General features: G+C 38.7%; 1 protein-coding gene across 1 annotated transcript; it reads left to right on the forward strand.

Moving 5' to 3' along the window:
* The first annotated feature begins 4,127 nt into the window (after window positions 1–4,127).
* KRT39 (keratin 39) lies at window positions 4,128–10,728 on the forward strand. The gene is made up of 7 exons (XM_006924660.1): window positions 4,128–4,628; window positions 5,479–5,561; window positions 6,216–6,372; window positions 6,998–7,159; window positions 7,273–7,398; window positions 8,693–8,913; window positions 10,286–10,728. Exons 1-7 carry the CDS (start codon window positions 4,164–4,166, stop codon window positions 10,545–10,547), a joined length of 1,476 nt encoding a protein of 491 aa, XP_006924722.1. The 5' UTR covers window positions 4,128–4,163; the 3' UTR covers window positions 10,548–10,728.
* Window positions 10,729–13,037: the final 2,309 nt, after the last annotated feature.

The following is a 13,037-nucleotide window of genomic DNA, read 5'->3' on the forward strand; positions in this document are numbered from 1 at the left end:
TGAGAGACATAAGAAGAGAATAAAAATTGTAAGGTGATGATAAGGGTATGGAAGCAGAAACATTAAATAGTTTTCAAACGTTTTCCGGATTCTGAAAGTGAGACATTCAATTTTATAGACTATACATAAAAACATGAAGAAAATAACATTTATCGGTAATTATAAAATACAGAGAATGTCATTCCTAATGCTTAGATATTCCAGTCTAATTTGTTTTTAAAATTATGAACTATTTCAAGCACTGTTATTTTAGAGAGTCGAATTTATCCATTTTTTGGTTTCTTGATTTTGAATCACTGTTATGAAGGCCTTCCTCACTGAATTTATAAAAGAATTCTCTCTTTTCTTTTAGTACATCTATAATTTCTATTTTCCACAAGTGAATCTTTGATCCATTTGGAATTCGAGTATATAAATAAAGTAGTGAATATTCATGTAGCTACAGAGCTGTATCAAATCTTAAATGATTTTGCACAATAAAATCCATCAACTGAAAGTTTGCAGCTCCATGAAGTTTGAAAGACATATGCAGTCATGTAACCACCCAGATTAAGATATAGAATAGAATATCGAGATGTAGAATATAAACCTTGAGAGTTCCTTCAGGCTCCTTTCCAGTCAACTCACCTCCTTCAAAAGGAGACAACCACTTTTCTGATACCTAACCCTATAGATGAGCTTTGCCTGTTCTCGAAGTTAAGATAAACGTAATCATACCATTTATACTCTTTTCAGTCCTACTTCTGCAGGTCAACACAATGTTTTCTAGGTTCCTCCATGTTATTGTAAGCACCAGTAGATTATTCTTTTTTGCTCTGAGTACTATTCCATTATATAAATATACCACAGTTTGTTGATCGATTATCCTGCTTATAAGCAGTTAGGTTGTTCCCATCTGGTGCTATTAAGAATAAAGCTTCTATAAGCATTCTTATATAAGTCTTGTTGTGTATATATCCATTCATTTCTCTCAGGCATAGACCAAGTCATAAAACTGCTGGGTTATAGGGGAGGTCCTTTGTTAGATAGATTGAGAATATTTTCGCCCAGCATGTAGCTTGCCTTTTTGCTTTCTTAGTGGTATATCTTGATCAGCAAAAGATTTTAATTATGATGAAGTCTAATCAATTTTTTTATCATTAGTGTTCTCCATGTGGTAGCAACCTTCACTTAGCACAAGATTATGAAGATATTCTCCTTTGTTTTCTTCTAAAAACTCTATATGTGTAACTTTGGCCATCTTTAATTAATTTTTACATATATTATATGGCAGAGCTGTACTAATTCAGATGTACTAAGTTTTGGTGCACAATTATATAATTGATTCAGCAACATTTATTTAAAAGGCTCTCCTCTCATTGACTTATCTTGAAATCTTTGTATAAAATCAATTGACCATAAATTTAAAGACAGAGAACTGATGTTTGCCAGATGGGAAGAAGTTGGGACCACTGGGTAGAAAAAAAATGAAGGGAAGTTAAAAAATAGTCAGGGAATGTAAATAAAGTACAACATAAGAAATATAGTCAGTAATATTATATAACTATGTATAGTGCCAGGTGGATACTAGACTAATTGGGGGGATCACTTCATAAATTATATAAATATAATTATGCTGTATACTATGCTATATACCCAAAACTAATATAAAACAATATTTAATGTCAACTGTAATTGAAAAAGAAAAAAATTTACTACATATACGTGAGTCTATTTCTAGACTATATTCTTGTTCATTGATCTACTTGCCAACACTTATGCCAATATCATACTGTTTGATTATAGAACTATTACAGGAATTTGTACAAATTTACACTCCCACCAGCAATAAGTGAGAGGCAGTACACAATACAATACATTTGTTATCACTCTTTTTTACAATCTGATAGGCAGAAAAATAAAATGATATATCAATGTGGTTTAAATTTGCATTTCCTTTAATTATAAGTAACACTGAGCATTTTTTCTAAGGTACTTTCTTTTAAATATAATTTCTTTCTGCTCACTATCTGTGTTGTAGTTGCAAATATTCTTTCCCAGTTTGTCATCTGTCTTCTGATTTTGTAGGCTGTGTTTTTTACCACATGCAAGTTACTTGATGTAGTCAAATTTATAAAATTGTTTATGGTTTCTTACTTTTGAGACATTATTCAAAAGGTCTTCTGACTACAAATTTATAAAAAAATTCTTCTGTGTTTTCTTTGAGCACCTTTATGGTTTCACTTTTTCACATTTGAATCTTTGATCATTTGTAATTTGTTTTATTATAAGGAATGAGGTATGATCCAACATTCCCCACCCTGCCCCCTAACCCAAGTAATACAGAATTGTCTCCAAACTCCATTAATTAATTCCCCCTATCTATTTGGGAGTCTATTTCTAGACTGCTTATCCTATCCTAATGGTCTGTCTGACTATTCATGCATCAACATTACACTGCTTTACTTACTGAGGCTTAAAAATTTATTTTAATATCTGGAAGGACCAGTCTCTGTGGCTTTTCTTTTTTAGAATATTTCTGGCTATTCAAATTTGTTCGATTTTTTTCATAAGACTTCAGAATTATCGTGCCTCATTGAAAAAAGTCATAGTTTGAGAGGATCGATAAATTTATTAGACTCTAAATTAAATTACTGTAGAGATAATTGACCTTTTTCTAAAGATGACTACAGTATTTCAGTCCAAGAACATGATATATCTTTCCTTTTATTTTAGTTTTCTGTCCTTCACTATATTTTATCATTTTATTCATATAGATCTTGTAGCTTTTTAACTAAATTTATTCCTTCATATCTGATATTTGTTGGTGCAATTATAAATTGTTTTTTCTTTACGTGGTGTGATACGAACAATGAGCTCCAAAAAATATCCATGTCCTAATCCCAGAATCTTTTAATATGTTAGGCTACATGGCAATGGGGAAGGAAGGTTTCTAATCAGCTGACCTTAATATAGGAAGATTACCCAAATGATATTAGTGGGACCAATATAATCATGAGTCCTTAAACGTGGAAGAGGGAAACAGAAGAGTCGGTGTCAGAGTGACACATGTGAGTGACACATTGACTGGCCATTGCTGGCTTTGAAGATAGAAGTGGGCCATGAGCCAAGGAATGTGGGCGGCCTCTAGAAGCTAGAAAAGGCAAGGAAATTATTCTTTTCTAGAGCCTCCATAAAAGATCGGGAACAAATAACTTAAGAAAATACTGAGTAAGTATTCCTTGAAAGAACACACATACCTTTCAACAGATCATATTTAAACAACTATAAACCAACACCATCACAAATTTTTAGCTAATGTAATACCACAAGCAAACACTAAGCACCAAAAATGTTATCAAATGTGGGCTTTGGAAAAACCATCCTTTTTCAGGAACTTTCTTATTAGCAGTCAAACCCTACCCTAAAAGCTAAAACAAGAATTCAACAATTGCCTTAAAAACAGCCTTATTTAAGATTGACATAGTAATCCAGACTCACAATAAAAATGGGAAAACAATTGGGCAGAACAAAAAAAAAGGAGGAGGAGGAGGAGGAGGAGAGAAAACAGGAATAACAGTTGGGCAGAACAAAATAAAACACTGATTTCGAAAGAAAACAGGAAAAGCAGTTGGGCAGAACAAAATAAAACACTGATTTCGAAGTTCACACCGATAATTATTAAATACCAATAGTTTCCCTTTTCTAGAGAAGAAAGGGGGGAAAAAGAATGGACTCACTCCTGATGGAGCTCAATGCCAGGTGAGGAGGTCAACAAGGACTTAATGAACTCAATATGCTCACACCTACTTAATAATTGATGCTGTTAGAATTGTGACAACAGTTCCTTTTGAAGACATAATGTACAGTTCTGAATCCAATGACAAGTAGTAGTTGTGGTGGGTTAATAACTTAGTAACAGCCTAAATGCATATTTTTATGGGACAGGTAACTCTTCTCAGGCAAATAAAAAGCAGATTAATGAGACGTTCCTATGGGATTTGATAGAAACATTAAGAAGGAAAACATCCTGCCTGCAGTGACACCACCTAGAGGAAAGGCTATATAAGCACTTCAAAGAGGAAAAAGCCACAAAAGACTTGGAATTTGGACACGATTGCAGTAGCTTGAGCTTTGGATCTGGGAACCACAGACTGAAATAGCCAAAGCTGGGCACACACACCATGGATACCAAGGGCTGTACAACTGTTTCTTCTTCAACACCATGCCAAAGCTGCTCTAGGATTACAAATTTTAGGATCATCTCTTCTAACACCGGGTGCCAGCGTGGTGGTCTTGAAGCCAACAGCTGCCAACCAACTGGCCATATTCTCAGAACTCTCCAGTCCCAGGGCTGCCAACCCACTCCTTGCTTCCGTCCCATGCCCATCTGCTTAATAAATAACTTCAACGCCTGTCCCTCTCTGGATGACTGTGGCTGGCATGGTGAAGGCATCAACAGTAATGAGAAAGAGACCATGCAAACCTTGAACGACCGCCTTGCTAACTACCTGGAAAAGGTGCGAATGCTGGAACGAGAGAACACTGAACTGGAGAGTAAAATCCAGGAAGAGTGTAACAAAGAGCTCCCAGTCATATGTCCTGATTACCTGTCCTACTACGCCACCATTGAGGAGCTTCAGCAGAAGGTAAGCTTCTTAGGAACCTGCATAATCAAGTTGTGAATGGATGTTCTCCAAGCGATAGTCACATGCTAAACTTTAATGATTTTAGTTCCTTTTATGCTGAAATAATGAGTAAATCTAGTGAATGAAATTGTCATCTTGAAGCAATAATTTAGAGTTCTAGAGTTTTTCACTTTCCAGAGATACACACTCTGCTATTATAACCAGAAACTCAGGACCAAATGTGTTAAGAACCCATTGCTTTCATTTCTTTAACAAAAAGGAAAACAGGGATTTGAGAAAATGAATTTTTAATAAGTTCCAAATAATTAATTTTTATCCATCGTTTCCACCATCACTACTTTTTCCCTTTTATGCTCATTTCGTCATCTCCAAATTGTTTAAATAGTTTCTTCCCACACCAAACCTAAGTTTTCCATTCAGAGTGGTATGCCGCTGCTACATGTACTGGATTTATTCTTACTTGTTCAACAAATGTTACTGAGCACCAACAACAAGGCACCAAGACATTATTCTAGATTTAGGGAACATATTTGTGAACTAAAAATGTCCCTGTCCTCGTGGAGTTTACATTCTAGTAGATCATGGTATGTTATACAAATTTAAGGTGGATTTTATATTTTAATGGTAAAACATCTACAGAAATTTTTATTAAAGTCATTTTTGCTGAACTTCTAGGAAAATAAAAACTCTGACTTTCTAAAATGTCCCCGACTTCCTAAACATAGCTTTGAAAAGCCTAACCAGCCTTCCGCTAGAGACTGAAACACACAGCAGCCCCTTGGGTTTTAAGGAAGATCTCGGTGTTTGTCTTGGTGTTGTCTCATTTGTGTGTACAACTTCTTAATTCTAGATCTTATGTACCAAGGCTGAAAATTCCAGACTGGTCTCACAAATTGACAACACCAAACTGGCTGCTGATGACTTGAGAGCCAAGTAAGCCCACCCAACACTGTCGTTTGTGACAGAATTCACGCTGTCTGATGCTAACCACTCCCAATAGGATTATTCCCAAGTCCACTAACCTTCCTGCCCCATACCATGTTGACACTAGCCTAAAAAATACCTTCAAATTCAATAAGGATTAAGATTAATAACTGCTCACATGTATACGGTATCTGTACGTTATAACATAAACCCATCTGATTACCTGCTCAATAGTTTAGTAAAATAGGTAGGGTAGACATACTGTTACCCCATTTAAGGTGAGAAAACTGGTTAATGGAACTCAGCTACTTATGCAAAGGCATACAACCAGTACAAGACAGAGCCAAAACTTGGACTCAAGCTTTCTAAGTCCTAATCCAATGCTCTTTCCACTTACACTGCATCGCCTCCAGGGACGGGGCAAGGAGGATAAATTTCTTCATCTCAAAGAATAGCAATGTGGCACCACTCTGGCAAACTGATATAGGAATAATAATTAAGTGGTGATGTTCATCAAGTGGTTTCAGGTCTAAAGAGAATAACACCCACAGGAGAACCACACTAAATGAGAGGCCCGGAGGAAAATGCAGAAGGGAGTTCTGCTTGGTCTGCTTTATACCATCTACATTTCAATGCCTGTCGTTTCATGTCTCATTTTTAAAGGTATGAAGCTGAGGTGTCCCTACGCCAGCTGGTGGAGGCAGATGCCAACGGCCTACAACAGATCCTGAATGCACTGACCCTGGGCAGAGCTGACCTAGAGGCACGAGTCCAGTCTCTGAAGGAGGAGCTGCTTTGCCTCAAAAACAATCATGAAGAGGTTAGAGAAAGCCAAGAGGGTCGTTACAAGCCAAGCCTCTAAAAACAGCATCCATTCCTTCGAGTTTTACTTGACAAAGGGTGTCCCCACTAGATACTACCCTGATAAAACCTAGTGCTACTACCACTGATTCAATGTGTTTCAAATCTATTGCCTATAATACAATATCTGAAGATTCCACTGTCCTCTCCAGCTTTTCCAGGAGAAGGAAGCAACCCAATTTTATTGTCCTCACAGGTTTCCCATCTTTTTATAGACATTCCTGCATAGATTTCTGCCACTATTGGTACAAGTATGGCATAAGCCCATACTGGTGTCATAGAGAATATGAACTCATAAATTCCACCTCTATGCTTCTCCACTCATTATCCATCCCCGGAAATGATCTAAATTCTTTAAACCTCTGATCTTGCTAGTAAATTCCTTTTAATGTTGCACATATTTGAACACAGAGTCATATCTGAAATAGCCTTGTCATTTAATAGCATCTCAATAACATCCATGAATCATGTATTCCTTTATTGTAGGCTATGTGTCAGATACAATTATTGCTGTTAGACCGAAACAAGAACTCAAGGAGGGGTCATCTGTTCACCAACTGACTTCATACTCTTTCTTTCCATAGGAAATCAATTCCTTACAGAGTCAGCTTGGGGACAGACTCAACATTGAAGTGACTGCTGCCCCTTCTGCTGACCTAAATCAGATTCTACAAAAAATGAGATGTCAATATGAGTCCATCGTGGAGACAAACCGCAGAGATGTGGAACAATGGTTCAACACGCAGGTGGAGAGATAGAAAAGTCAAAATCCATAAGCTGACATTGCATTTCCAGGGGCCCTTTAATCAAAGTATTGTTTTCCTTCATAATATCCATGAAGTACTTGACTGTGTTTCAGATGGAGTTGCTGAATCAGCAGGTGGTGACCAGCTCTCAGCAGCAGCAGTGCTGCCAGAAGGAGATCATTGAACTGAGACGAACTGTGAATGCTTTGGAGGTTGAACGACAGGCCCAGCACCGAACGGTACCCAGCAAACTGACCAAACCTAGCACAATAGTGATAGCCACAGCCCAACACTTCTGTGTTGCAATGTTTCTCAAACTGCGTCCCTCGGAACAGCAGTTCCACTGTTTGTTAAAGAGTCTATGGCCAAAAAAAGGACTTAGTGGGCAAATAAGCCTGGGAAGTGCTGAATTAAACCAAAGTTAAACAGGGGGCCTTCCTGTGGGCCTTTAATAAGCTGATATACACCATGAATCTCCAAGAAGGGGAGATACGGCATTGAGCATTACAAAACTCTTTTGACTGTGGACTCCTTTTTTTTTTAAGAATATCTCATAGCAATAATGACCCATGGAGTATACTTTGGAAACACTAAGAGAGCATTTTATTATATAGAAAGCATTTTTACAAACTACCGGATTTATAAAATAATCTTTTGAGAGAGGTGGCATAATTATTAAGTCAATTTTACAGATGAGGCTCAGAGAGTTACGGTGATTTTCCCAAGCCAAATCCAAGGTAAGTTTCATCTCACCTATTTTATAGTTGGAGACACTGCAATCCTAAGGCATTAAATCACAAAAGAAATAAGATTCTGAGCCATAATTCAAGTTCCAAAGCTAGAACCGATTCTGCCTCATTGTACTGTCTCTCTGAAGTAGGAAATGTTTAAATGTTCGGATATGAAAAGTATTATTAGGAAGACCTTGTCCCAAAGCTGGTTTTGTCACCAGCTAGTCATGTAACTGTGGGCAGTTCATTCAACCTCTTGAACCTGTTTTCTCATCTATAAAAATTGAGATAGATTTTAAAACCTAAAATTTCATTATCCATAAACTTACAGAATGATAGAGCAAGAAAGAACTTTAATCATCAAAGTTTTAACAGTCATATTTTATTATATAAAAGAATCCATACAGTGAGGGAATTGTTTATGGCTAAATGCTGCCACTTCCTTTTTAAGGTACAAATACTCATGAGGTACCACAGTCATGGGGTTTTAATGCATAGGTGTGAAATAAGTTGGAATATTCTTTCTCTTATAGATAGGAAAATGTGGTAGGGGATTATCAACTGATTAAAAAAGAGGAAGATAAGTAAGCACTTAAAGGGAGGCAAAAAACACAATAAAGGGAAACAACCTTTAGCATTGGTGATGATTTTGTTTTGGGATTTATTTGGTTAGTGGGTAATAAGAGGGCTTAGAGATTCATTAATACTTGTCACAAACTACTGTTGAAAATGATACAGATCACAAGTGACCTGGGCTTAAAGGTGTCATCATTATAAATCCTACTTTCCCCCTCCATGGTAGAGAGACTCCCAGGAATGCATCCTGGCCGAGACGGAGGCCCGCTACACAGCCCTGCTGGCCCAGATCCAGTGTCTGATCGATAACCTGGAGGCCCAGCTGGCAGAGATCCGATGTGCCCTGGAAAGGCAGAACCAAGAATATGAGATTCTGCTGGACATCAAGTCCAGGCTGGAGTGTGAGATTGCTACATACCGCAGCCTTCTAGAGAGCTCAGATGGCGAGTACGTAAAATAAAAACAGCATTATGAGAAACTCACGTACACGTATGTACCCCCACTGGCAGCAGGGGGCAAGTGCTTTGATCTTACTGGTGATGGGGAGCTTTAGATCCAAGGGTCTAAAGAGAGTGTACACTCTCTTAAGCTGTGTCATTTGGAGACCTACAATTGTAACCTAGTCCAGCTGAGCTGAGTTTTTTCGAAGAGCCAATGCACTGAGTTAGTTCTATATAGGTTTTTTAGCTTCTTTGAGTTTTAAAAGTTACTGGAGATTAAAATGGTTCCCCCAAAGATGAACATTCCTGGTGACTTGTAAGTATTCCTCGCTGAGATGAAAGTCTGAATTCTATGAGATTAAACAGGATGACCCTGCTTCCTTTGGAGAAATAGTCCGCTCAGGCTGAAACCTAACCTTGTCCAGCCACTTGCCCTTCACGTCAACAGCATCATGTACATATGCATGTTTCAGCATCTTTTTTTATAGAAGTTGTAATTTTTTAAATAACTTGAAGCTAACCAACCCATAAGGAACTGAGCTAGAACAAGGGTTCTTTGAAGCAACCCAGCCCAAACTAACACTCCAAAGGCAAACAGTTAAAATTGCTAAGGAGACCTCCCACTCCAAAACAATCAGTGAACTCTGTTCATACCATTCTTTCAACTGGCATGTTCCCATTATACTAGCACCATGTTAACCGATGTCACCACCTTGAGGAGTTATACCAAAGGGCCTTCTTGACTCATCAAAGAAATATGATGTTTTCCAAAAAGACTTCTTACCATTAACTGTTTTTAACTCCAATTCTCTAAAAATTATTCATTGGTAGACACTCAGAAGATACTTTGGAGCTTCCTGATGAAGCACTGAGAATCCTTTCAGAGATGGAGTTCAAGCCACCCGTAGTATCATCACTAACTCTCTGATCAGAAAAATATCTGATTAACCTCCTTCCCACAGATAATAAGCCTCTCAACTTGTCCCTTATCACTATTGATCCTGTGAGTTTGGTTTCCATTATATCCATTCTGCAGATGAAAAAATAAGTCAGGAGGGCTACCTGATGTATCTGAGGTCACCAGCTGGTAAATGACAGAGCTGGACTTTGACTACTGGCATAGTGTTTTTCCACAGAGCTCTGGCTTTGACCGTAATGAGAGCTGACACGATCTAACACTTCTAAACCTAGGATGCCGCTTTCCCATAGACCTGGTCTGATTCTTTTTTTCCCACTAACAATAGTACAAAGTCGATGAGTAAGCATTTGGAAATACTTGTTTTGAGTGACACGTGTTAGAAAATTAACCACTGCCATTTTTCTCCGTAGCCAATGTTGCCTTCCCTCAATCACAGGTAACTAAGTTCTGTTTTTTCTAGGTGTCCCTGTAACCCGTGTGCCACCAAATGGGAGCCTTCCACTTGCACATCCAGTAAGGCCAGAGCCATGGAATGCACAGCCCCAGTTTACACATCATCCTCAGCTCCCCGTGGGATACCCGAGCCCTGCAGTACCTGTAGAGCCCTCTCCCGACTCCTGGTTAAAATCCGTACCATCACCAAGGAGATTAAGGATGGCAAAGTCATTTCTTCTCACGAGCACGTGCAGCCTTGCTTCATCATCAGAGCTGCCAAAGCCTAACATCCCAAGGTGATGAAAATGACCCTCATTCATGAAAAAGAGGCCAATTCTTGCTCCTGCCAGAAAGGTTTAAGAACTCCCCAGTCCTTTCAGGTACTTAGTTTCTTACTACTACAGCGGGTCCCCACAGATAGAAAGAATATCTTTTATTCTGCTCCTTTCCCAAGTCTCTGCTGCCAACGCAATAATAACTGACATCCTCTGGAAGTACGTTTCACATTTATCTGAGGGACGAACACTGATATGTAAGTGGCAGGAAGGTGACCTACATTACTGCCCACTGGTGATGGGCAGGTTTCTCTTTTGTTTATTCAGGTCTTATTTACATACGTTCCTCATTAGAGCCAGTCAGACAAGTTCTAGAATTGTTTCTGGCCATGGCACATGAAAGTGAAAAGCTACAACCTTCCCTTCTTAACTCCCTCTTTGGATATAGAAAGCAGCTTATATGGGAACAGCATGAATAGAGATCTTTACTATGTAGTTTCCTTGAATAGTCATGAGTCTGAATCCTGTTGCGCTCTGTTGCCTCAATTACTGTTGACCCATAAGTACATACTTTATCTTCCTCAAGGTATTTTTTGAGATGTCCACGTTCTCCAAAATTTGGGAACTATTAGGCTCTCCAAATATTTTCGTCAAGAATAGTTGTGGGGAGTGACTCTAGGGCATTTTGAAGAAATAGCATAGATCCTCTCATTAAATGTTTGCTATTTCTCTTTCTATTCTTTAGGGAATGGGATTTGGTTCTGATTGTTTTACAAAGGACATATAGCTGGAACTCGCAAGACATAACCCTGCTCCCTAACTCCCTGTGATGGGTGACAGTGAAAAAATAATTTAGATGTCTGCTCCAATATATTCACCAGAGAGAAATGGACTTAATGTTCACAGACTTTGCAGGAAAGTAATCATGAATAATTGCTACTTGCAAGCACAAGGCAGTCCCAGTGTGAGAAGGCGTCATTTACATCCTAGCCATTATCTTCTTAGGGTAGGGTCACGACATGTTTAAGTCATCCCCTGCAAAAATTATTTGACATTTCCAGAGGTTTTAGCAAATAATTCCAAATTGAACACAAAATGTGGAGCCAAAAACCTGAGTCCTAAACCTGCCACTTCCTAACTGTGCTCCTGGACAAACATTTAGCCTCCATCACATTTAATTTCCCTGTTTGTTAAATGAGGATCTTGCCTACTTCCTATAGATATTGTGAGAATCAAACGAAATTGTTTCTGTAATGCTGCTTTGTATGCTAAAAAGTACTACACAAATGTTATTTTTATATAAGCTTTATTTTTGGCCGCAGCGCTAGACCTATGACATCATCATCTCATGTTAAAATTCTTTCTCCATCAATTTAGTTATCCAGTCATGATTTTTGAGTTTTAATAGTGTTTGACTTTGGGGGGAGGTTCGGGAGGCGCGGGTGGTTAGAACAAGCTCCCCTGTGATCAAGCCCACAATTCTACTCAACAAAGCATTTTTGAAATCTCAGGGTATGTATCAGATGACTAATGCCCACATCAAAGACAAAAGCACTGTTTAACTCACAGCTCAGCAATCCACTTCCTCCAGACAAGTAGCAACTTACATTAAGCTAGTGGAATGCAGAACTCCCAAAGTGATCTCTTCTCTATCAATAATATCCCTCTCATCTGAACACCTGGGTTACCCCCACAGCACTGCATCGCATCCCATCTCAGACTGAAGAATGGAAATGTGGAAAGAACATGGGGCTTGGACTCAGAAATCCTAGAACAGAGTCTCAACCCAGCCTGTATGTGTGACCTTGAAGAAAAGGGACATAGGCCCTGCCTCCTAAGGGGCTGGAAGAATTAAATGGGATAACGCAAGGTCAAAAGGTCTTGTAAGCTGTAAATTGCTCTGCAGAAGGGAGTTTATTCCCTAAACCGAAAACCAGGCACATGTCATTTCCTTCCACACCCCGTTCCTTTGCGTCTGGTCGCTGGTGGACCCCATGCACACCATCAACACAGACTGGGAAACCAACTGGTGAGAGGTCAGAGCTGCTCGTTCTGCTCTGGGCTTTGATTCCAACAAGATCTAGGGTTTGGGAACCTTGCTGGACTCAGGCTAACCTCGGGCTGATGTAGCTATGCCATCAGTTGTCAGTTTATCCCGGAAATAAGACATCTTCCTTCCACTGAGAGCAAAGTAGCCCAGATGCCTTCCATGATAGAAATTAATTACAAACTGCATGGTAAAGAAGAGGTCTGACCACTCAGGCATATAGATTCTTTAAGTATCTTCTCTGTATAAGGGAATGTAAAACCATCTGCTGGCCTTTGTATTTGAGTGGTCAAACCTTTTAAAGGTGATAAGGAGTCTGGATTTTTACCAGGAAGCTAAATCAGCATCCTATACAACCACAGGAGGGAGTTAAAGGGTCATTTTCTGTTTGTTTTTACATAATTCAGCAAAGGTCATAGGCTAGAGCAGAAAAGGGACTGAAAGAGAGGAAAAGG

Source organism: Pteropus alecto, unplaced genomic scaffold (genome assembly GCF_000325575.1).
Source record: "Pteropus alecto unplaced genomic scaffold, ASM32557v1 scaffold98, whole genome shotgun sequence".
NCBI classification, from domain to species: Eukaryota; Metazoa; Chordata; class Mammalia; order Chiroptera; family Pteropodidae; genus Pteropus; species Pteropus alecto.